This window comes from Ceratotherium simum, chromosome 3 (genome assembly GCF_057802395.1).
Source record: "Ceratotherium simum simum isolate JZ-2026a chromosome 3, ASM5780239v1, whole genome shotgun sequence".
Classification (NCBI taxonomy): Eukaryota; Metazoa; Chordata; class Mammalia; order Perissodactyla; family Rhinocerotidae; genus Ceratotherium; species Ceratotherium simum.
The window spans coordinates 69,306,095-69,332,010 of NC_141902.1; the positions used below are offsets into that span (position 1 = coordinate 69,306,095).

Genomic DNA, 25,916 nt, shown 5'->3' on the forward strand with positions numbered 1-25,916 from the left:
ATGAGAAAATAAAGCAGGGTGATATAGCAGAGTGACTTGGGCAGGGGCTTCTGTAGATGGAGTGGTCAGGGAAGGCCTCTGGGGAGAAAACACTGAAGCTGAGAAGGAGCCCACCATGTAAAGATTATATAGCAAGTTGATGACTCCCAAATATCTGAAGGGGGTGTGTTCCAGAAACAGAGAAGGCAGTACACTGGAATGTGAATGAGCAAGAAAGAAAATGCTGGGAGATGAAGTCAGAGAAGTAAGGACCAAGAGATGAGGACAGAGAGAGTGGAAGTTTGGGTTTTATTCTAAGTGTGATGAGAGGCCACAGAGGATTTTAAGCAGGAGGGTGGTATGATCTGATTACTTAAAAAGTAAAAAAGCTTCTGTTTACTCTGTGTAAAATGGATTAGAGGAGCAAGAATGGAAGCAAGAAAAATAGGTTAGGAGGGTACTGCAGTCACCATGCAGCCCCTGATATGACAGTGTTTTCCTCCCAATTACTCACCCAGCAGAAGCAGTTGCCTGTACTTGGCAATACAGCAGAGCCTCTGGCAGAGATCCTTCACCTGAACTGCCAAATCCTAAAGATAAGAGAAGCCCAAAATATCAGCTACACTAGCCAAAATCAGCACAGGCCCCTTTGTTGTTTGCAGTGAGTATGAGAAAACCAAAGCCACAGAGGTCAGAAGTGTCCATCTGAGAGGCATTCTTGGACAGCAGCCCTAGTCTGCAATTCCAAGATCTAGGACTATATCCTGTTGTCAGTCACCCAGAGCTGCCTGCATTCTCACCTCATGGGCTCCTCCCTGCCCTTTTTTCTGTTCACCTTTCGTTGTCCCCAGACTGTCTTGAGCCCGTCACCTCTTTATCTTCTACATTCTTGAGCCTCCATTTAGACCTCTGCTAGAGCCCAGAGTTTCTTAGTGCCTCACTCTTTATCTTCCATTCTCATTGGTGTCCTCTTGGTCTTCCTCTTTCTTCAGCCTATTCCAGGTTGTTGATCCCAAACAGCAAGGATGTCTATCTCTTTTCATCATCTATCACTTCTCTTCCCAGAAAGGTTTCCTTCTGAAAAGTTTCTCTTTGATGAGCCGGCCCCGTGGCTTAGTGGTTAAGTGCACACGCACTGCTACTGGCGGCCCGGGTTTGGATCCCGGGCGCGCACCGACGCACCACTTGTCTGGCCATGCTGAGGTGGCATCCCACATACAGCAACTAGAAGGATGTGCAACTATGACATACAGCTATCTACTGGGGCTTTGGGGAGAAAAAGAGAAAAAAAAAAAGGAGGAGGATTGGCAATAGATGTTAGCTCAGGGCCAGTCTTCCTCAGCAAAAAGAGGAGGATTGGCATGGATGTTAGCTCAGGGCTGATCTTCCTCACAAAAAAAAAAAAAAATTTCTCTGTGAGTTCAATTGAAACTCATAATCAGGTATTTTGAAAATCCTCCAAAGTATAAGCCAGCCTCACTCTGTCTAATATTCTCACTCTTGAATTGTCCCTATATTTTTCTTTCCTCTTCTCTAAAAAAATGTCCAGACTATCACATAGTGCTTACACATACATCTTTTCTACCTTGAGTTTTCTCCTGCTCTCACATCTACACTAAGTCATCCCCATTCCCTTCAACAGGGCTCCAAATTAGATGTGCATTAAACAAGCTATTTTTAACATCTATTGTATACATAAAATATAGGGTCGGGGTGTGTGTGTGTGTGTAGGAGACTATAATTTTCAAAGTAGATTCACATCTGTTACAACATCTCAGGATTGAACAGAATCTTGGACATCATCCTGTCCCATGCCAAGCTGAGTTTTGAGTGCCCTCTGCCACTTCAGTGGTTGTGATCCTCCACTTATTCCAGGATAGGGAAGAATGTAATACCTCACCAGCAGCCCATTTAACTTTTTGGTGTTTTAATTTTAGAGAAATTTTCGTAAGTTTGTCTAATATCTGCGTTCAGGTAATGTCCTTCCTCTGGGGTCATAAGTAACAGTGTAATACCTTTTCTGTTTGAAGATAACCTGTATGTCCTCCAGTTCTGAGATAAATTTCCCAATTCCTTCAAATATTCCTCAGGTGACGTTGTTTCCAGATACTTTTACCACACAAATCACTTTCCTTGGGAAGTTTCTGATACATCAGTGTCCTGAATGTAGTGCGGCACCCAGTGCTGGACCCAGTACTTCTAGAGTAGTCGTACAGTGTGGTGGAGTAGGACTAAATCTTTCTGGTTGTGTACATCATACTCCTGTTAATTCAGTCAAAATTGAATTATATTCATTGGTAATCAAGCAACACTGTTTCCTCATTTGAAGTGTAAGGCAGCTAATTTGCTAAGTCTTTTTCCCCACTTATCGTTGAAAGCTGTATTTCAGTCCCCTGTCACTCACCCTCTTCCCATCCTAAACATATGCAGTTAGTTTTTATAATCTAAAAATAGGATTTAACGGTCAGTTCTATAAATTTCATCCTTTTTTTAGTCTTTATTTATTTATTTATTTTTGTGTGTGTGAGGAAGATGAGCCCTGAGCTAACATCTGTTGCCAGTCCTCCTTGTTTTGCTGAGGAAGATTGGCCCTGGGCTAACATCTGTTCCCATCTTCCTCTACTTTATATGTAGGATGCCTGCCACAGAATGACTTAATGAGTGGTGCGTAGGTCTGCGCCAGGGATCCAAGCCTGCGAACCCCGGGCCGCTAAAGTAGATCATGCAAACTTAACCACTATGCCAGCGGGCCATGCCAGTCCTCATTTATTTTTAATTAAACTTTTTTATTGATTACTTCTTCTTCTTTGAAATTGATCTTCATTTTGTTTCTAGGACACCACACTTCCCTGGTTTTCCTCCTACCCCACTGGTTTCTGTTTTTCAGTTTCCTTTGCCAATTTCTTCTCATCTCCCCAACTTCTAAATGTTGGAGTATCCCAAGGCTCAATCCTCAGGCTACTATCTGTGTTCATTCACTAGATTAGCTCCTGGCTTTAAATACCATCTATGTGTTGATGACTCCCAAATATTTCAAGCCCAGACCACCCCTCTGAACTCACACTTGTATATTTATTCAGTCATTCAACAGATGTTTATTTAGTGGCTACCATGTGTCAGACACTGTTCTAAGCCCTGGGGACAAAACAGACAAAAATCTCTACGCTTGTGAATCTCATCTTATCCAATTTCCAATCCAGCATCTCCACTTAGATGGTCTAATAGGCATCTTGAATTTAACAAGTTTAAAACTGAGCTCCTGGTTTTCCTCCCCAGACATGCTCTATCCATGCTCTTTTCCATTTCTATAAATGGCAGCCCCATTCTTCTGATTACCCAGGCCAAAAACCACTGAGCCATTTTTTACTCCTCCTTCCCTCACACCCACGTTCAATCTATCAGGAAATCCTGTTGTCTTTTCCTTATGAATATTTTCAGAATCCAACCACTTCTCACCACATCCATGGCTACCATCCTGGTTCATCCACCATGATCTCTCACTTAGATGATTGAAACAGCCTCCTAATTGGCCTCCCTGCTTTCACCTTGGCTCTTCTAAAAACTTTTCAACCAGTTATCTATAGTGATTATTTTTAAACCTAAGTCAGATTACATGCCTCCTCTGCTCAAAACCTTACAGTGGCTTTTCATCTCATTCAGTAAAATCCTTCCAGTGTCCTTACAGTGGTCTATAAGACCCTACCTGATCTTCCTGTTCCCTCTCTGACCTCATCTCCTATTATTCTTCCAGTCACTCAACCTGCTATAGCCACACTGGCTTTCTTGCTGTTTCTTGAACATGTCATGTGTGCTCCCAGCTCCAAGCCTTGGGACTTGCTACTCCTCTGTCTAAAACACCCTTGCCCCAGATATCCACATGGCTTCCTTCCTCACTTTCTGTAGAATTCTGCTTAAATAACACCTTAGGTAGGGCTTCCCCAACTACCCTATATAAAAGAGTATTGCACACACACACCTACTTCTTCATTCCCCAGCTATATCCCCTGCTCCTCTATAGCACTTAGCATACCTGACATACTATATATTATGTATTATATTTACTTGTTTGTTTGTTATATCTTCCCATACTAAAATGTAAGCTTTATGAGGAAAAGGGCATAGATTTTACTGCTGAATCCCAGTGCCTAGATCAGTGCTTGCCACAAAGTAGGTCCTCAGTAAATATTTGTTGAATAAATGAATCATGAATGAATATCCCCACTGTGGTAGGCAGAATAATGCCGCTCCTGAACACTCTACCCAGCAACAACAAAATACATATTCTTCTCAAGTGCACATGGGACATTTTCCAGGATAGACTAGATGTTAGGCCACAGATTAAGTCTCAGTAGATTTAAAAAGCTAGATATCGGGCCGGCCCCGTGGCTGAGCGGTTAAGTGCGCGTGCTCCACTACTGGCAGCCCAGGTTCGGATGCTGGGCGCGCACCGAGGCACCGCTTCTCTGGCCATGCTGAGGCCGCGTCCCACATACAGCAACTAGAAGGATGTGCAACTATGACATACAGCTATCTACTGGGGCTTTGGGGGAAAAAAAGGAGGAGGATTGGCAATAGATGTTAGCTCAGAGCCGGTCTTCCTCATCAAAAAGAGGAGGATTAGCACGGATGTTAGCTCAGGGCTGATCTTCCTCACAAAAAAAAAAAAAAAGAAAGATATCATACAAAGTATCCTCTCCAACCATAACAGGATGAAATTAGAAATAAATAACCGAAGTAAAACTAGAAAATTCACAAATTCATGGAAATTAAACACCACACTCTTAAGAACAAATGGATCAAGGAAGAAATCACAACAGAAATTTGAAAACTTAGAGATAAATGAAACCAAAAAAAAACATATCAAAACTTACAGGACATGGTAAAAGCACTGCTAAGGGGGAAGTGTATAGCTGTAAACATTTACATTAAAAAACAAGAAATATGTCAAATCAGCAACCTAACTGTACAATTTAAGGAACTGGGAAAAGAAGAACAAACTAAACCCAAAGCTAGGGAAGGAAAGAAATAATAAAGATTATACCAGAGATCAATGAAATAAAGAATAAAATAAAAGTAGAGAAAATCAATGAAACCAAATGTTGGTTCTTTGAAAAGGTCAACAGAATTGACAAACCTTCAGCTAGATGAACTAAGAAAAAAAGAGAGAAGACTCAGATTACTAAAATCAGAAATGAAAATGGGGTGTTCACCTTGGCAGCACATATACTAAAATTAGAATGCTACAGAGAAGATTAACATGGGCCCTATGCAAGAATGACCCATAAATTCTTGAAGTGTTCCATATTTTTTACAGTTGTAACACAGTATTATATACTTGAAATTTACTGAGAGTAGATTTTTAAGCATTCTACCAAAAAAAAAAATTAACTGTGAGGTAATGGATGTGTTAACTTGATTGTGGGAATCATTTTACAATGTGTACGTATATCAAATCATCATGTTGTATACTTTAAATAGGTGACAATTTTATTTGTCAATCGTACCTTAAAGCTGGGAGAAGAAAAGAAACAAAAGTGGGGACATTACTACTGATTCTACAGAAATTAAAAGGATTATAAGAGAGTACTATTAACAGTGTACACCAACAAATTGGATAACCTAGATGAAATGAACAAATTCCTAGAAGCACAATACCTACCAAGACTAAATCACAAAGAAATAAAAAATCTGAATAGACCTATAACTAGTAAGGAGATTGAATCAGTAATTTAAAATCTCCAAACAGAGGAAAGCCCTGGACCTAATGGCTTCAGTGGTGAATTCTACCAGACATTTAAAGAAGAGCTAACACCAGTCCTTCTCAAACTTTTCCCAAAAATTGAATAAGAGAGAACACTTCCTTAACTTGTTCTGAGGCCATCATTACCCTGATATCAAAGCCAAAGGCACTATAAGAGAGAAAATTACAGACTGATATCCCTTATGAACAATGATGTAAAAATCCTCAACAAAATACTAGCAACCTGAATTCAGCAGCATACTAAAAGGATTATGCACCAGGATCAAGTGGGATTTATTTCTGGAATGTAAGAATGATTCAGCATGTGAACGTTAATTGCAGTAACAGAATGAAGGGAAAAAACACACAATCATCTCAATTGATACAAAAAAAGCATTTGACAGAATTAAATACCGTTTCATGATAAAAACACTCAAAAAACTAGGAATAGAAGGAAACTACCTCCACATAATAAAAGCCATATATGAAAAACCTATGGGGAACATCATGCTCAATGGTGAAAGAATGAAAGCTTTTCCTCTCAGGAACAAGGATGCCCACTTCCATCATTTCTGTTTAACATTACTACAAGTTTTAGCCAAAGCAATTCGGCAAGAAAAAGAAAGAAAAGTCATCCAAATTGGAAGGGAAGAAGTAAAATTATCTCTGTTTGTAGATGATAAGATTTTATACAGGCATACCTTGTTTAATTGCACTTCACTTTATTGCACTTCACAGATATTGCATTCTTTACAAGACCCTCCACTAGCAAAAAGGTTATGACTTGCTGAAGCCTCAGAAGATGGTTCGCATTTTTTAGCAATAAAGTTTTGGAGTTTTTTTTTTTTGCTGAGGAAGATTCACCATAAGCTAACATCTGTTGCCAGTCTTCCTACTCTCTATTTTTTTCCTCCCCAAAGCCCCAATACATAGTTGTATATTCTAGTTGTAAGTCCTTCTAGTTCTTCTCTGTGAGCCTCCACCACAGCATGGCCTCTGACAAGACGTGTGGTGTGGCTCCCTGCCTGGGAACCAAACCCAGGCCGCCGAAGCAGAGCACGCCGAACTTTAAGCACTAGGCCATCAGGGCTGGCTCTAAAGTATTTTTTAATTAAGGTCTGTACATTTTTTTAAGATGTTGTGCTATTGCATACTTAATAGACTACAGTATAAACATAACATTTATATGCACTGGGAAACCAAAAAGTTCATGTGACTTGCTTTATTGTGATATTTGCTTTATTGCAGTGGTCTGGAGCCAAACCCAAAATGTCTCTGAGGTATGCTTGTATGTAGAAAACCCTAAAGATTCCACAAAAAGCTATTAAAAACTAATAAATGAATTTGACAGGGTAACAATACAAAGTCAACTCACAAAAATAAGTTGCATTTCTATACACTAAGAATGAACAATCTGAAAAGGAAATTATGAAAACAATTCCATTTACAATAACATCAAAAAGAATAAATTACTTAGGAATTAACCTAACCAAGAAGATGAAATACTTGTACAATGAAAAGTACAAAACGTTGCCTAAAGAAATTAAAGAAGGCATAAATAAGTGGAAACACATCTCATGTTCATGGATTGGAAGACTCATTATCGTTAAGATGTCATTACTACCCAAAGCAATCTATAGATTTCTTCCAATCTCTATCAAAATCCCAATGACTTTTTTTTTTTTGCGGAAATAGAAAAAACCATCCTAAAATTCATATGGAATCTCAGGAGACCCCAAATAACTAAAACAATCTTGAAAAAGAAGAACAAAGCTGGAGGACTCACACTTCCTGATTTCAAAACTTACTACAAAGCTACAGTAATCAAAATAGTGTGGTACTCGCATAAAGACAGACACATGTAACAGTGGAATAGGATAGAGAGCCCAGAAATAAACCCTCACATATATGGTCTAGTGATTTTTGACAAGGGTGCCAAGACTTGAATGGGAAAGGACAGTCTCTTCAACAAATGGTGCTAGGGAAACTGGATGTCCACAAGCAAGGGAATGAAGCTGGACACTCACCTACACTGTAACTCAAAAGAGATCAAAGACCTAAATGTAAAACCTAAAACTATTAAACTTTTAGAGGAAAATATAGGGGCACAAGCTTCACAACATTGGATTTGGCAGTGATTTCTTGCATATGACACCAGAGGCACAAGCAGTAAAAGAACAAGTAGACAAATTGGAAATTTTTTTAATTTTTGCATCAAAAGACAATATCAACAGAGTAGAGAAGCAACCCAGAGAATGGGAGAAAATATTTGCAAATCATATATCTTTTAAGGGATTAATATCCAGAAACTATGAAAAACTCCTAAAACTCAACAACAAAAAAACCCATTAAAAAACGAGCAAAGGACTTGAATAGATATTTCTCCAAAAATATACAAATGGCCTATAAGCATGTGAAAAGATGCTTAACATCATTGATCATAGGGAAATGCAAATTAAAACTACACTGAGATACCACCTCACACTCATTAGGATGACTGCTAGTTAAAAATTAGAAAATAACAGGTGTTGGTGAGGAATTGGAGAAATTAGAATCCTCGTGCATTGTTGGTGGGAATGTAAAATGGTACACCTGCTGTGGAAAACATTATGGCAGTTCCTCAAAAAATCAAAAATAGAATTACCATATGGTCCAGCAATTCCACTTCTGGGTATATACTCAAAAGAATTGAAAACAGGGTTTCGAAGAAATATTTGCACACCCATATCAGCATTATTCACAGTAACTAAAATGTAGAAGCAACCCAAGTGTCCATCTGTGGATGAATGGATAAACAAAATGTGGTACATACATACAATGGAATATTATTCAGCCTTAAAAAGGAAGGAAATTCTGACACATGCTACAACATGGATGAAACTGGAGGACGTTATGCTAAGTGAAATAAACCAGTCACAAAAAGACAAATACTATATGATGATTCCACTTATATGAGGTACTTAGAGTAGTCAAAATCATGGAGACAGAAAGTAGAATGGTGGTTGCTGGGGGGTGAGGGGGGAATGAGGAGTTATTGTTTAATGAGTATAGAGTTTCAGTTTTACATGAGGAAAGAGTTTGGAGATGGTTGATGGTGATGGTTGCACAACATTATGAATGTATTTAATACCGCTGAACTCTACACTTAAAAATAGTTAAAATGGTAAATTTTATATTGTGTGTATTTTACCACAATAAAAAAAATTTGAGGAAAAAAAAGAATAATGCCCCTCCGAAAGATATCTATACCTTAATCCTCAGAACCTATAAACGTGTTACCTCACATGGCAAAGGAGATTTTGCAGAAATGATTAAGTTAAGGATCTTGAGATGGGAAGATTATCCTGGATTATTCAGATGGGCCCAATGTAATCACAAAGGTCCTTGTAAGTGAAAGAAGGAAGCAGGTAAGTCAGCATTAGAGAGGGATTTGAAGATGCTATGCTGCTGGCTTTGCAGATGGAGGAAGGGGCCACAAGCCAAGGAATACCATCTTACTCTAGAAGCTGTAAAAGGCAAGGAAACGAATTTTCCCCAGCCTCCAGAAGGAACATAGCTCTGGTGACCTGATTTTAGCCCAGTAAGGCCTGTTTTGGATTTCTGACCCCCACAACTATGAGAGAATAAATTTGTATTGTTTTGAGCAACTAGCTTGTGATAATTTATTCCAGCAGCAATAGGAAATGATATACCCACCTGTCCCTAATTAGACTGTAACCTCCTCTAAGACAGGTCTTCCTTGACTTTGCACATCACAGGTGGTCACTCTTCCTGGAGCACAGGTACTTTGGCTTTTTAAGTAGCGAGTACCTGACAGATCATCATGCCCCTTGTGCTCACCACAAAGCCTGATGAGAGATGATATATCACTGGATGCAGGTGAGCTTTCCCAGAATAGCCCAGTATGTAAGAGCCCACAGCTGGAATACCTCTAAGAAATAATTTACTTCTCCTTGAACAGTGAAGTTCACATCCATCATTGGTAAAAACAGTAATTTAATCCCACCCACTCCCAACACTATACAGACCTTTGAGTGGAGTTCTCTGGGTTCAGGGGCTAAAATGGGAGGTTCTCACAAGATGCCTTAGGGATTCCAGAACTCAAGGAATTAACGAAACCAAAATCCAAGAAGCTAGGAGAGCAGTCTGGAAGATCACCAGCACTGAAGGAGATCAGGGCGGATGTTACCAAGCCAGAAATCTGGGGACCGGGGAGACTGGAGCAAACAAGCCAGGAACAAACAGGGAACATGAGGCTGTAGAGCCTGGGGCTGGCCCAGCTGCTTTTTGAGGCCAGCTAAGGCCTCGTACATAAGTGGTCCAAAATACCAAAGATGGAATGGGTGGCACTTGATTCATGCTCACACAAATCACTGCTCTTTTTTGCCCAGTTATACTCTCCTTTAAGGCAAAGTAGGGTTTTCAGATGCTGTGCAGGAGTGTTGATGGCCCAGTTGTCGTTTTTCCTAATTGAATCTAACTTTTAATGAACAGAGATGAATATACCACTGAGATCTCTAGTCCTAGAGACCAAACAAAACCACTTTAAAATCTGGTGAAATTGAGAAGATCCCAGAGTGTAATATGCAAAATTTCAGATCTGATTTTTCATATCTTTTTAAAAGAAAACTATAACCCGTGCCTGATATGAATAAGGCCTTTTACTTGTTTATTATAAGCAGTTAGACTTAAAGTAATTATAACTGACAGTTAAGGCCAACAGGAGCCAGTAGCCTGTTCATGGACAAATTATCTGTATTTCAGACTAAATCAAAAGTAAACATTCTGTGAAGTCCCTTCAGGTCTGCTTTAGTCCTGTGGAAGCCAAATGCAGCAGACAAGGCCTCTCCCCATGTCTCTGCCCCATATATTCTGTGGGCTCTCTTTAAAATGAATAAATAGTCTTTTCCATGAAGCAATATTATATGCATTTTGAACCAGTTCCACATATGAGTTCTTGAATGCTTATTTAATTGATTTTTCTGAAACATGTTTATTTCATCAGGAGAATATTGCAAAAGACCCTGGAATGTGTTGTTTTATAATCTATGATTAGTATTTTCCTAAATAATGGAGTGGGGTAGAGAAATGAGGAACGATTTTGATGACTTTCACTTACTTTTTTTTTTTTTGCTTTTATTCTTTTGAGTAATATTAATAGCAGTGAATTTATGTCATTTAATAAGTGCTTAGAAAGATTAAGTATTACAAAGTGTTTTAAATGATAAAGCTATATTCCTGAATATCTGCATTTGAATATGCTGATAATTAGTTTAAAACAACACAGACAGTAGGGGAGTAGGTCAGCCTTCTGAATCCCAGAGCAGTAAAACTGTTGTCACTAGCAATGATGTCACTCATCCCCAAGGTTCTGAAAGACTATTCGAAATTAGCTTTAGGGAAAAATGTCTTCTGACTTGTCATTGGTTCTGAAAGGCAGTCAGTGTTAAACAAGCACAGACCCCTTTTTGAAACCTATATAATAAACTCAGACACATTAATCTCAACTCACGTCTCTAGTCAGAGCCTGACCCCTAACTCTTATGGCTATAATGGAAGGAAGAAGGGCCAACTGACATTAGCTAACAGTTTGTGTAAAGGTTCAGATGTGCCTATAAGCAAATAAATGTCATATCTTAACTTTTTGTTTTTATTGAGTACCGTGAGACAAAAAGTATCTATCCATGATGATACAAGATTACAGTATAGTCTCTATGTACTTTGTTTAACAGAATTCAGTTAATCCCAAAATTTGACTTAAGAGAAAGCATGGAGAGAAAAGAAGGGATCACCTCCTGTTTGGCCTGGATGTTTTGGTCCTTGAACAAAGCACTGCCCTTAAAGAGTCAGAGGTCGTTGGTGGTGCCCCTGCCTTTGCCACTGACAAATTTATATGACCTAAAACATCTCACCTAATCTCTCTAGATCTGTTTCTTCATGTGTGCAATGAGGAAAACAACACCTTCTCTACCAACTATGAAAAACTAAGAATGAGATGAGGTGCAAGATGTGAATGTACTTAGCAGATCCTGCCATATAAATGAGATGACAATATTTCATAAGAGAGCTGCTTTCTTGAGAACAAGGTATACAATGTCATCTCACATTCTTAGCAGTATCAGAAATAGTGCACATTCAGGAAATAAACACTTACCATGGTTATTAATAAAACTCTGTATTGATGCAACTAGCAAATTAAAATGAAAAAAATAATCCCTTTGGAAAAAATAACTTGTGAATTAGAAAACAAGACAAGATACTAGAAACTTGCCAGCCAGCACTTCCAAATTTGTATCTAATTAGTGGTGTCTCTTGAGTGCTTCTAGGCAAGTTAATGAGACAAGCATAGATCTTTAATACCTCTCTCTCATTCCAGATTCCAGCTGAGAGGAATAACAACAAAAAAAAAAAGAGAGGAGAAAACCTGTATTAGTGTTAAAAATAGGGAAGAGTGAGGCTGGCCTGGTAGCGCAAGAGGTTAAGTGCGTGTGCTCTGCAGCGACGGATCGGGGTTCGCCGGTTCGGATCCCGGGCGCGCAGCAGCGCACCGCTTGTCAAGCCATGCTGTGGGGGCGTCCCATATAAAGTAAAGGAAGATGGGCATGGATGTTAACCCAGGGCCAGTCTTCCTCAGCAAAAAAAGGAGGATTGGCAGATGTTAGCTCAGGGCCGATCTTGCTCACAAAAAAAATAATAATAAAATAATAAAATAAAATTATTTAAAAAAAAATAGGGAAGAGTATCATCCCAAGCTAGAAACATAAAGACACTCCTGCTCAGTGTTGTGTAGATCATACCAGATTAAAGGAGACACTAAGCAAGGACTTGTAACTTCCCTTCCTGAGAGAAAGCTGTGTCCCACGAAGGAGGACAACTGGCCCACTTGGAGCAGCTCTGAGAGACCTGAGGATTTGTCTAGTGGTTAGAACAAACAAGTGGCTGCAGCAGCTGTAGACATTACATTTTCTCAGATTCAAACCCAGTGGAGAAAAAGTGAAGGCTTCTTTCCAAGTATTTCAGCAAAAAAATCTCCCTCCATTCCATTAGCTCTGACTGTGACATGTGCCGTCCCTGAACCGTGCTGAATAGCCAGAGAAATAAAATGTGCAGCTTACCTTAGGCCTGCGCACCCTTGAGCCGGAGTGATGGAGGAGGCCCCACCTGAAGTACCTTGGCTATGAGAAAGGGAGAGTGGTTCCTCAGAGAGAAATCTGGGTGCAGTTTCTAGGAAAAAAGGGTGAATGAATGCTTGGCAGCCGCATTTACTAAAACTGCAGCCTCTTGGTCAGTAGATGCTTCATGTATACCTGAGTTCAGGAGTGAGGTGGATTTAGCAAACCGTTGCTGACTTTACTATTGATTTTAGGAATTCTTTTGCCACTGCCATTGCTTTTTGCTCCTCCGTAGCACCGCCTGCCACAGTTGCTAAGCTGACTTCGTGGTGATTTGTATACAGCTAATCCAGCACTTGCTTGTCCTTGGGAGTCTGGCCCCACAATCTGTCCTGCCAATAATCCTTGGTGGAACCAAACTGTGCCTTCAAAAGCAGTCGAAGTGTCTCTCTACCACAGTATACCAACACATGACTGGATTTTTGAGGTCTCATGCTTTCCTAGTAGCTTCCTCCGCTGAGATTTCCTTTGTGTATCCAGAAAGGAAGCTATGGTGTTTTTGATCTCTGAATCTATGGACTCTGTCTAGTTTGCCCAGACCTAGAATCTAAGCAGAGTGGCGGCCTAGGCTGCAAAGGGTGGGGATGGCGGTGGCAGCCTCAGCACTGGCTGCGGAGCGCTCATTTGTCACTGCTGCGGCAGCCTGGTCTCCCAGTGGGAGAAAAGGACAAGCCACAGTGCACTTGTGTGGGGGAGGGCTGCATTTATTCCTTGAGGTTTCTCATTACCTTATTATACAACTCAGGTGGTTTGCTTTTAACGGTCTGCTTGTCTTGTTCCATTTGACCTATAAAAATGCTAACATCCTTTAAGTAGATTTAAAGAGTTGCATGTTGCTTTGTCAGGTCATACAGCGTATTTGACAATAATCGCCAGGATCCCACAGGACTGACAGCTGCTCTTCAGGCCACAGACCTGGCTGGAGTTCTGCACATGCTGTACTGTGTCCTCTTCCACGGCACCATCTCGGACCCCAGCACTGCCAGTCCCAAGGAGAGTCACGCCCAGAACACAGTCCAAGTGGCCATTCAGAGTTTACGTTTCTTCAACAGCTTTGCAGCTCTTGATCTGCCTGCTTTTCAGGTACCAAGCAGTGGTTAGTGTTAGTGTTAACCAAATGAGAGTTAATGCTTTAGTGTAGATATGCTGTGAGATTCTTCTCCTGGATTGGGGCATAAGGAATAAACTACAATAAAGGAAATTATAATACATACCGGTTTTTAAGCTACTATCTTCTGGCAGCTATATTAGATGCTCTACATATGCTTTCTCATTTATTCTCATGACTACCCTGCAAAATATTATTATACCCATTTTACAGACGGAAAAGCTGGCCATTAAGTAATTTGCCCAAGGTTACACATGGCTGAGCCAGGATTGGTACCGTGATTCTCTAACTCCAAAGTCTGTGCCACTCTGCTACTTATAAATCTTCTGTCTTGATTCTTTAGAGAAAGGCATTATCATCCCATCAACTTTTAAATATTAAGGAAAGTAATGGTTTCTTATTTAAACAGAACCAAAATTAGATAAATTGTTTTGATTGATATGACTTTCTATAGATGATTTAACTGATTTGTGTCCAATGTAAAGTGCATGTATAGTTAAATGTGCAAACCCCTATAAATTAAGTTTTTATAGCTAAAGAAAGAAAAATTGCTTTATGTTATAACACCAGACTGTAAGCTTAGAAACAGATTTTTTTTCAAGTAGGAAATTTAATTTTCAAAAACACTGAACCTTTGGAGCAGAGCAAGCCCCAAGGAGTAGACTTTCTCTTTCAGTTTATTAACTGTCAAGTGATTTCATTAAAAAAGGAACAAACTTGGCAGATAATGAACCCATAATTTAGATGAATTGCTTTGCTCAGAGGGAAAAAGATTATAGAGATACAAATGTATGAAAATGGTGGTCTTTGGCTATTCCAAGATGGAAGAAATGCTTCTGTTTTGTAGCTGATGACAGATGTGCAATTCTTGTCTTCCTGTCATTCTATTCACAACAGGAAATTAGTGAGTAAGTTGTATCATTGAATTCAGTATCTTTCAACTTTGTAGGGTTAGTTTATCCATCACAAGAACAGAAAGCTCTTTCTTAGGGTAAATGCTTTTCAGTTTCCAAAGCAATTGAACTAGCCTTAGGTAGTAACTACACAATATGTAAACTTTTGAGAATTTACAGCCACACCTAAAACAGGAGATATCTGCTCCAGAAAATGTCAGTGGTTCTTGCCTCTGGGTTAAACATAACATCTCTGTTTTATGAAGACCCAAGCCCATTGTTTTCTATCAGGAAATAGCTTGGAAATCAGGAGATGCTAATTTTATGTCCCCAGAATATAGAGACCAATCTTCTACCCAACAGCTAGGTCCAACTAAAATGATTTCCTTTGTCACCAGGGATTATGAAAAGCAAATATGGAAAAACTCTCTTAGCTTCTAATTTCATGGGTCTTCTGACCAGGATTTATACTGCAGTGGGGTACTCCACACCATAAACAAGCATCTATATTAAGTCTGCCATTGCATCAGTTACTCTGAATGTCAGGGAACTCCAGGTGCCTGCTTTCCACACACCCCTCCTATGAGCTCTCGGCCTGTGTGGCCTCACTCAAAAGGAGCACCACTAAACTCCAACCAGCCCTACTCCCTAGTGGCCTTTAGGCACAATGGCCAGTCATGTTAGAAAAACCAAAAGCTTATCTCTGGAGCCCTTTATGCCAAACTAAGATAAAAACCAAGATTTTTTCTCTACAGCCCCTTGCCATATCCAGCCTGAAATGTATCCCCTACTTGAGCCACTTGCCAAAAACAGCAGGAAAAACACCAGGGTGTCTCAAAAGTGTTGAAGCCGTTCTTAGAATCAAATGCCCTGCCTCCCAAGTGGAATGTCCTTTTTTGGCTGGTTCTTAACAGTTCTCCAGTATGTTTGCTTCTTTCTTCTCTGTTTTTCACATAGCTCCATATTTCTCTTAATTCTTTCCTTCCTATTTTTTCTTCTTTTTTTGTCTCTGTTCTGACTTTCCTGTCTTCTTTTATTTTAGTCAATTTTGCCATCACTGTTTCTCATTCTCTCCTCAGATGTTGTTCCCAGGTACCCTTTTCTCCTCAACCAGTGCATGGGCCCCAAGGACCTTCCTCCTGGCTGCCATCTTTTTGGTGCCCACGGTCCTGTACATGTTTTTCTCTTACTCCTCATCAGCATGTATCGGGATCCAAATGCCCAGAATTTCTAGTATCAAGTCTTTTAATACATCTGCCAATGATTACCTTATTGTTCCAGTTACTTTTATGCATTTAAAAAACAAACAAACTGGGGCTGGCTCCATTGCCTAGTGGTTAAGTTCAGCGTGCTCTGCTTTGGCAGCCCAGGTTCAGTTCCCAGGTGTGGACCTACACCGCTCATTAGTGGCCATTCTGTGGCAGCAACCCACATACAAGATAGAGGAAAATTGGCACAGATGTTAGCTCAGAGCAAATCTTCCTTAAGCAAAAAAGAGAAAGATTGGCAACAGATGTTAGCTCAGGGCCAATCTTCCTCAGCAAAAAAAACTTAGTGGGATAAACAACCATTTTATTATGATCACAGATTCTCTGGGTCCAGAATTCAGACAGAGCTCATCACAGTGGAGTGGCTTGCTCCCTGATGTAGGGCTTCAGCTGAGAGGCTCAAATGACTGGAGGAGGGGAGAGGAGAGGCAGGTTGACTCAAGTAGCTGGGAGCTGAAATTATCTGGAGGCTCCTTCGCTCTCATGTTTGATGCCTGGGACGACTCAAAGACTAGGTTCACCAAGGACTGTTGGCCAAAGACTCTACATATGGCTTCTCTGTGTGACTTGGGCTTCTCAAAACATCTTGGGTCTGGGTTCTGAATGAGAGGGTCCTAAGAAGAAGCTTCTAGAAAACAAGTATTCCAAGAGAACCAGACAGAAGCTGCATGGCTTTTTATGATCTGGTCTCAGAAGTCATATTAGTTACCTATCAGCCATATTCCATTGGTTAAATCAGTCATAAGCTTTGACATTCAAGGGAGAAGACAAAGGCCCCACCTCTCAGTGGGAGGACTGTCAAAGATTTATAGTCTGTTTTTTTAGCCACCACTCTCTGTTTAGCAAGCTAAAGCAAAACATCTGTCCACACAGACATCGTTGGTGTAGAGGGACATCTGATCAAGCACGTAACGCTCAAGTAAATACAATACAGATAACAATATTTGCATTGTAAAGCAATGAGTGAGTTTGGGAGAAAAGTACTATTTTTATGACATATGATAGATGTGGCCAGGGAAACTCATGTTCTAGATCATCAAAACAACTTACATGTCCAAAGTGAGATTTCAGGAACTATGTTTATAAAGGACAGGAAAAGAGATTTTAGGTTCAGCATGGGTCTGACCTCAGAAAAATCTGGGAGACAATTTATGAATTGCCTGGGAGGATCAAAGGAACTGAGGAAGAAAATTGAAATGAGATAAGTGGTCTGACCTGCTGAAGAGTCAGACTAGATGTAAGACATGTTGTTGATGGTTTGAGTCCCAGTGCATCACAAGAATGGAGAACTGTTACAGAAAGGCATCCTCATCAGACGTCTGAATCTGTGTTCAGACTGACATGACTTTGAGCCATCATACTACCAAGTTGTATGACCTTAGACAAGTCATTTGAACCCTTAAAACTCAGTTTCTTATCTGTAGAATAGAGATTAAAAACACCTACCTCACTTGTCTGAGGATTAAATGAGATCACATAAAAGCACTGTGCTAGCTAGCACATAATAGGCCCTCAAGAAATGTGGACTGACTCAGGTCCTGAAAATGAAGAATTTACCGGAACCACCTTGCAGATGTTGAGTCAGAAAGCTAACTTTTGAATGCAGCGTTCCCAGTGCTCCCTCACCCTTCTTCGAAGCCATAATAAACCTGTGTGCTTGTTTTGTGTGAGAACTCATCATGTAGTAGTAACAAAAGGTTATCCATTAGAATATTTTCTTAGCTGGTTCCATTTCATCATATACTAATAAGGCTGTCAAAATATTTTTTTCACTTCAACAAAGAGTCTGATTTTACTCTGAATTCATATTGGCACAGATGGCCTTGAGATCCCGGATATTGTATATTGCATACACTTTGACAGTCTTTACAATTGAAGGTGGTCTCAAGAAACAAATCAATGTACTGCCTTGGCAATTAATTCCAGCTAAAAAGGAAATATAGTTTCCTTGAAAAATTGGTTTAATTTTTATACTCAAACTTACATGCCCTTTGACCTGCTCTTATCAGTGAAGGTTAAACAGAGGGCACTGGGTCACAGCATGCTGGACGCAACTAATTAAATAAGGGCTGAGCTGAGAAGGTGTCACTACTTGATTTAAAGGAGCAAAGCCCTCCTAAAGTCTCTTTGGGGCTTGAAAAACATTTTGTCTCAGGGCAATGAAACCGAGACAGAAGGCACTCTTAAAATTTAGCAGTAATTTTGTTTCAGTAATACTTGCTAAAAGGACTGTGTTGTACCCGCTGTTAGGCAAAGTGAATTCATTGCAACTTCCAAGCTGCAACATATCTGACCTGTTCAAGCCCGCCAAGACCTCAAATCAAGAGATGGGTTTAAAATGCTTCCTTTTCCCACAGGCCAGCAGTGGTGTTTGATTCCAGTGTGGGCTGCGAGTATATTCTGTGGGCTTCGCCTCTCCCCTTTGCCCTCCTGTCGCTCTGTCTGTTTGACATGTTTATTAAATAGAAGCTTCAGGCTGCACAGACAGACTCAGGCTCTCCTCCTGCGTCGCCCACCACTGACAGCCCTTTGCCTGTCTGGAGAAAGGATCCCAGAAGACTCATAGCTAAGGGGGCTTCATGGTTTTTTGTGTTTTTTGAAGAGGGGTGGTGGTTGGGTTTTTTTGTGTTCTTCTGGGAGCCTTGGGTTTATAGAGCTATTTGAATAATAACTAGTTGTTATCTATATTTCTTTTCTATTTAAACATAAGTAAATAATTAGAATTGTATTTGTATCCCTGTGTACAAGAAAATATTTTCTCCTTCAGAAAAAAAAAGTATTAGAAGTTAGCGAAATGGTGGATTTACAGGTGAATTTTAGTATTTTTATATTTTTCCAAATTTTCTGCCGTGAGACTATTTGTATAATGAGAAAAAATAACATATTAAAAATGGAATAAATAAGCATGCTTTAGGTGGATAATGTCTTCATCTTTGTAGTACAAGCATTTTGTCTGCTATGCTCTATTTTCTGTCCCGTTGCAGGTTAAACGTTGCATTTATTATGGTCATTTATTACAGCAAGAATCCCCTCAATGAACTGTTAAGCCTAGTGCTCTAGAAATTTCATATGCTTTTCTGGCATCATGGCAGAAAGTGCACAGGGCCCAGTCTTGCTTTATGATTTGCAGCCCTGGCTCTCCCTGGGCTGGGGAGTTCTAACTGCTCCTTGTCTTTGTCAGTCTATTGTAGGGGCAGAGGGCTTGTCCCTTGCATTCCGGCACATCGCCAGCTCCCTACTGGGCCACTGCAGCCAGGTCTCCTGTGAAAGCCTTCTTCATGAGATCATCGTCTGTGTGGGCTACTTCACTGTCAACCACCCAGATAACCAGGTAAGAGGCCCTGGAAAGTTCCTTAGACTGCTCCCTCAGCACTGAGAGTGTGAGTATTGGAGTGAGACAAGGCAGGCTAGCCTGCTGGAACCCATCTGTCCTGTGTGAGGCCCTTTAACTGGGCTCCAGGGATATGTCTCTGACTTCTTCTCTCCAAAGAGATTTGATCAGCACTAGATTAGCACTAGGGCCTCCTCTTAGAGCTATAAAAATAAAATATTTTTAATAAAATATTCTTTTTAAGCCACACAGAAGCATCTACTCCCTTACCACATAGATTCCACTGCTCTATCCATATATTTTTTTGTTTGGATGAGGTGGGTTGCATCTTTCAATTTGGGCCACTTTGCAAATAGTATTAGAGTTTGGTGCTTTATGAAACTGCTCTTGGCCCTTGACTTCTGCCTAGATTCTTGGAGGCTGCCAGATGGTATTGGAGGGGAGCCTGAGAAGGCAGAACTTGGGCCTCTCCCCATTGAGTCACCCAGAGTAGTTTTGCTTTTAACTATTTTGATTATCAGGTTTCTGAGCAAAATTTCCTTTCTGCTGCTTTAAGAAGTTAGGAAATCTGTTACAGGTTTTGTAAAAAAAAAAAAATAGTAATAATAAAGCACCTTATTTCTCTCTCTCTTTTTTTTGGTGAAGAAGATTGTCCCTGACCTAACATCTGTTGCCAATCTTCCTCTTTTGCTTGAGGAATATTGTCCCTGAGCTAACATCTGTGCTGATCTTCCTCTGTTTTGTATATGGGATGCCACCACAGCATGGCTTGATGTGTGTGTAGGTCCGTGACCGGGCTCCAAACCCACTAACCCCAGGCCGCCAAAGTGGAGTGCACAAACTTAACCACTACGCCGCTGGGCCAGCCCCTCTCTCTATTTTTAAAACCAGAGTTATGGCATAACTAACATATCAAATAGTAATTCCTGGCAACCTCATCTGTATAAAGCCTCCTACTCAACAACCTTAATTTTACGGATTATAGCTGAGAAAAAGGCCTCTGAACAACCTTTAACCCTCGCTCTAAGCTTACTAATTTTTATTTTAGGCAAATCTTTAACAAGTGTGCTTACCAGGTTCATTAGCCTACAGCAAACTAGACCAGGGCAGGAGAAGGACAGGAGATGGTTTAGTGCCAGAGCCAAGTACAAGGTGAGAACCTGCACACTAAAAGCTAAAACTGCCTACCTGGGCTGGCCCCGTGGCTTAGCGGTTAAGTGCACGTGCTCTGCTACTGGCATCCCGGGTTCGCATCCCGGGCGCGCACCGACCCACGGCTTCTCCGGCCATGCTGAGGCCACGTCCCACATACAGCAACTGGAAGGATGTGCAGCTATGACATACAACTATCTACTGGGGCTTTGGGGAAGAAAAAATGGAGGAGGATTGGCAGTAGATGTTAGCGCAGAGCCGGTCTTCCTCAGCAAAAAGAGGAGGATTAGCACGGATGTTAGCTCAGGGCTGACCTTCCTCACAAAAAAATAAATAAATAAATAAAGTCCATTTAAAAAATTAAAATTTAAAAAAATTAAAAAATATAAAAAAAATAAAACTGCCTACCTGATGAGAGAAAGAAGATAGAAAAAAATAAGGCAGGCCCAAGAACTCAGAAATTGCAGCCGTCTGGGTTCAAAGGGACACTAAGCCCTGTATTTTATTTCCCAGATGATTCTTGATGCCTCCAGTGCTGACCCTGAATGAGCCTGGAGGCAAAATGTATGTTCTGTGCATTCCCTTTAAGAAGGTTGAGGAACATGCAGTCTATTCTAGAAAGCTTTCCCTGATTAAAAAATAGAAAATACAGGGGCCAGCCTGGTGGTGTACCTGTTAGGTTTGGGCACTCCGCTTCGGCGGCCCGGGGTTCGTGGGTTCAAATCCTGGGCGCGGACCTACACACCACTCATCAAGCCGTGCTGAGATGGCGTCCCACATAGAGCAACTAGAAGGATGTACAATTATGACATACAGCTGTCTACTGGGGCTTTGGGGAGAAAAAGGGAAAAAGGAGGAAGATGGGCAATAGATGTTAGCTCAGGGCCAATCTTCCTCTTCAAAAAAAAACAAAATGTGGATCCTTACCAGAACAAGTGTCATACATGGAAAAGTTCCCCTTTCGCAGACCCTGTTGCCAGGAGGGCAGATCTTTCTCACCTCCAACCACGGCAGCGCTCAGGCAGTGCTCTCACCTTGTCAGCACCCCCAGGTACTGATGCTTTGTTCTTTTCATGGACCAGGCCCAGTAGGTTCATGAGTTTCTGACAAGCTGTTCAGGGAAGGAAAGTTGAGGGAAATCTCCTGTGTGGTTTTCTTTTCTTCATGTGTATCCATTCCACCTACTAAATTGCATTTTATTTCCCTTTAAAAATTTGTTTTTAGTTTTCTGATACAAAAGTGTTTCTTACTTATTGTGAAAAAGACAGGCAAGTGTAAAGAAGATGGAATCCCAGTTATTCCTGATCTCACCATCTGAGATAGCCTCTGTTACCATTTTGGCAGGTTCCCTTGCAGTGTCTTTTCTATGAGTATTTTTTCCAGTTTTATTGAGATATAATTGACATATAACATTGTATTAGTTTTAAGCATACAACATGATGACATATGTATATATTTGCGAAATGATTACCACCATAAGTTTAGTTAACAGCCATCACCTCACATAGTTACAAATTTTTTTCTTGTGATGAGAACTTTTTAAGATCTACTCTCTTAGCAACTTTCAAATATACAATACAGTATTGTTAACTTTAGTCGCCATGCTGTACATTACGTCCCCAGAACATATCTTTTTTTCTTTTTAATTAATTAATTTATTTATTTAGTGTGTTTGTGTGTGTGTGAGGAAGATCAACCCTGAGCTAACATCTGATGTCAATCCTCCTCTTTTTGTTGAGGAAGACTGGCCCTGAGCCAACATCCGTGCCCATCCTCCTCCACTTTATGTGGGACACCACCACAGGATGGCCTGACAAGCAGTGTGTCGGTGCACGCCCGGGATCCGAACCTGGGCCGCCAGCAGCGGAGCATGCGCACTTAACCGCTACGCCATGGGGCCGGCCCCTAGAACTTATTTATCTTATAACTGAAAGTTTGTACGTTTTGACCACCTTCACCTGTTTCGCCTACCCCCCACCCCTCTATGAAATTTTTACGTAGCTGAGATCATACTGTACATACGGCTATGTCCTGCTTTGTATATTTAACATTATATGAGAATCATTCTTTGTGAATATCATTTTTAATGGCTGCATGGCATTATCTTGTGTAGACAGCCCATGGTTTACCTAACGATTTCCTGTTTTTTACTCAAGTTGTTTACCATATATCATGACACTATCTACTGCACTTGTAAAGAGGTGAGTAATATATGTGTATGATAATATTTTGCTATGTTCAGTTCTACAGCCAAAAGTTCAGTTTCTTTAGCACCTCCATATTTAGGGATGGTTTGAACCTCTTTGCTTAAACTAACTCTGTTGTGATGAATTTACTGAACTCAGAATTGCGTGGGATTTCAGAGAGTTTTTCTGCTGATGCCGGATCACAGACTAATCCTTTCTTGTAGATAAAACACACGCTCTAAGTATCTCTAGGCTCACCAGAGCGAATGGAAAATGAGGTCGAGGGAACTGGTATTTGGAGATGGCATGTTAGAACTGACTTGCACCTGATGGCAAAGTAATGACTGGGCATGTTGGGGCAAGAAAAAGGCAGATTAATGGGCAGAGAGAGTGTTAAGCAATACAAGCAGGAGACAGAGACCCTATGGCTTGTCAGTTGGGGAAGAAGAAGATGCAGTGATGTTTGGAGATAGTTGTTGAGAAGTAAGGTCACTATGAGGAAGAAATTAGAAAAGTGAAAAAAGCCAGACCTTCTACTACGATACCTTGCCTCCCAGAAGGCTTGAATGCTAAACTGGACATCCACTTCTGATTTGGGGGAAGATCGGAGAAGTCGATTCAGCCCTGAAGCGATTGCTGAAATGCAACAATCTATAAGAAGAAAGAATATAATAAAAAGTAGAGAAGAAATCAGAAATTGATAGAAATCATAGTAATTGTTATACACTGAGACACTGCACCTTATGGAGATGCTGTTTCTAAGCATAACCTCTGATATTTGTAGAATTCTTTATACTGTTCTTCCCATCTGTTGTCTCTTGGACCTCTTTAGCACTTCAGTGAGGCTCTAAGCACAGGAATTATTCCCACCTCACAGACAGGTGAGGAATTGGGATTCAGAGAGTGAAGTAAGCTCCCTGAAATGACATCAAGAATCGCTAAATGACTAGGACTAGAACCCAGGTCTTGCAAAGCCCAACTCAGTGTACTTTTCCATTCATTTCACATTGCTTAAGAAAATGAGATATGTGACAGGCCCCATCTACCAGTGATCTCTGAAGTGTGTCTTGAGCAGGGATGGCGGGTATGGAAGAGGATGCCCATTTGCCAAGACAGTACATTGAGAAGCTGCCATTCTGCAACTCTGAATGCTGACTGGGAAGCTTCTGGGACATACTTGTGTGCCTTACTCAGGGAGACTTGTAAAGATCCTGGGAAAGCGTAAACGAGTATGTTTTATGAGCACAAAATGGACCACAATCTAGCAAATAAAAGGCCTGGGTTCTAACCCCAGCTCTGCCACCAGCCATTTGATCTTAGATAAATCACTTTCCTCTTGAGGCTTGAGCATTTTTGACTACACAAAGAGGTAGATTGGTTCTGGAAATGGATAGTGGTGATGGTCGCACAATATTGTGAATGTACTTAATGCCAGTGGATTGTAGGCTTAAAAATGGTTAAAATGGCAAGTTATATGTTATATATATTTTACCACAATAAACAATTTTAAAAAAAGAAGTGGATTGTACTACATGATCCCCTGTGAGCTCCATGAGTCTGTGATGTTTTAAAAGCTGAGATTGACACCACAGACAGAACAGCATTCTGATCTCATGGGGATGTTTAGTGGTTTTTCACATCCCCCTTGCCCTACTCCAGATTCTGTCAGCACCAGATGGCTTCATGAGCTGCCTGCCCACTCCATGGCAGCTCATCCTTAAAAGCTGAATATACCTTGGCTCCCTTATACTAATAGAGGGGATCCATTGACAGACACTCACTCAGAAGCAGAGACTTACAGGTGAGATGTCTGGTGCTTGTTCTCGGATGCTATCTCTGGCCCCAGTTGTTTCACCTGCGCCAAAGGGCTGTGCTCACCAGCTCGTGGCTGGGCTCCCTGGCCATCAGGCTGCATGGCAAGGGCAGGGTAGGGGAAATAGCCTCAAGCTTGCTGAGATGATAATTGCTCATATTCCAGTAGAATTGAGGAGTTCTCTATAACTAAAAAGCAGATTGTTTGTTTTCATTCTAAAAACTTGTTTTATTAAATTCTTTCTCTGCTCCCTGCAAAACCCAGTAATTTGCCAAGTGGGTGTTTGCTGAGGGGATGTGGTAAGTGCAGTTTTAAGCTCTCATCCCATCTTCAATCAGATTCATGGAGCCTTCAGCCTGGAAGGGCTCTGAGATATCTAGTCCAGCTCCCTCTAATTATAGATGGAGAAACTGAGGCTCAGAGAAGGAAAAGGAATTGCCAAGCAAGAACTGGCAGGGCCCAGCCTCACAATTGGCAGTCCAGCTAGTGCCCTTTCCACCTCACTTCTGTTCTTATGAAAGTGAATTTATTTAACCTGATGCCACTTTCTCTAAATTAGAGGAATTTCAGAGGAGAAATTATGATGCTCAATTCATTTAATGTTTCCATATCATTAGTCAGAAGTCATGCTAATTTGCAGGGCCTGTTTGTCCGAAGGGGATCCTTTATTTTCTACTGGGGAAACAGCTTGTATCTTCATAAGACGAGATCCTGAACTCCTGATGCCGCCTAAAGCTGTTTTATTAGGTAACTGCTTTGCATAAAGGGTTAGCACTTTTTATTTGCCACCATTTAGTCTATTAACTGAAAGGACTGAGCCCCATGATACCAAGGATGACTTCAGAAGAGAAACCTAGATGATAAAAGTAATGCCCCATCGTTGATAGAACGAATCATCTGTTTCCTATAGGGTTGTAGTTTCTAATTAAAACGTTGTTTTTTTAAATCAAAAACTTCCTTGTATTTTATGGCACTTTCATGACTCTTTCTAAATTCCTTCCCATTTAATTATTATAATAAACATAATTAGTGTGTGCTGTCAGCCCTTCACTTTATTTACATTTTATATTGGATAATTAAATGTGGCCTGATAATTAAATTAACTCGAATGACAGATGATTTGACAGTCTGCATATTACTGTATTGGGAATAAGCACTTTTGCATATTCATTTTAGTTAGTGACTGACTTGTTTATTTGGAAAGACCCCCTAGATTCCAGCTATGAGAGGTGGAGTCTCCTGTGATTGTTGAAAGGAAGGATCCCTTTGGCCCA

General features: G+C 40.6%; 1 protein-coding gene and 1 non-coding gene across 8 annotated transcripts in view; both read left to right on the forward strand.

The window, feature by feature from the left end:
- SCAPER (S-phase cyclin A associated protein in the ER) overlaps positions 1-25,916 on the forward strand; it is a 439,244-nt gene that overhangs the window by 390,288 nt on the left and 23,040 nt on the right. For 6 of the 7 annotated variants that reach the window (XM_014780959.2, XM_087428755.1, XM_087428754.1 and 3 more), the window contains 2 exons: positions 13,737-13,974; positions 19,342-19,491. In XM_014780959.2, the coding sequence (XP_014636445.1) occupies positions 13,737-13,974; positions 19,342-19,491 (388 nt within the window). Of the gene's footprint in view, positions 1-13,736; positions 13,975-19,341; positions 19,492-25,916 lie in introns of those variants that run through there. The other variant, XM_087428758.1, reaches the window with a different exon arrangement.
- LOC147917602 (U6 spliceosomal RNA) lies at positions 5,182-5,288 on the forward strand. The gene has a single exon (XR_015551836.1). It is a non-coding gene; the product is annotated as a U6 spliceosomal RNA (small nuclear RNA).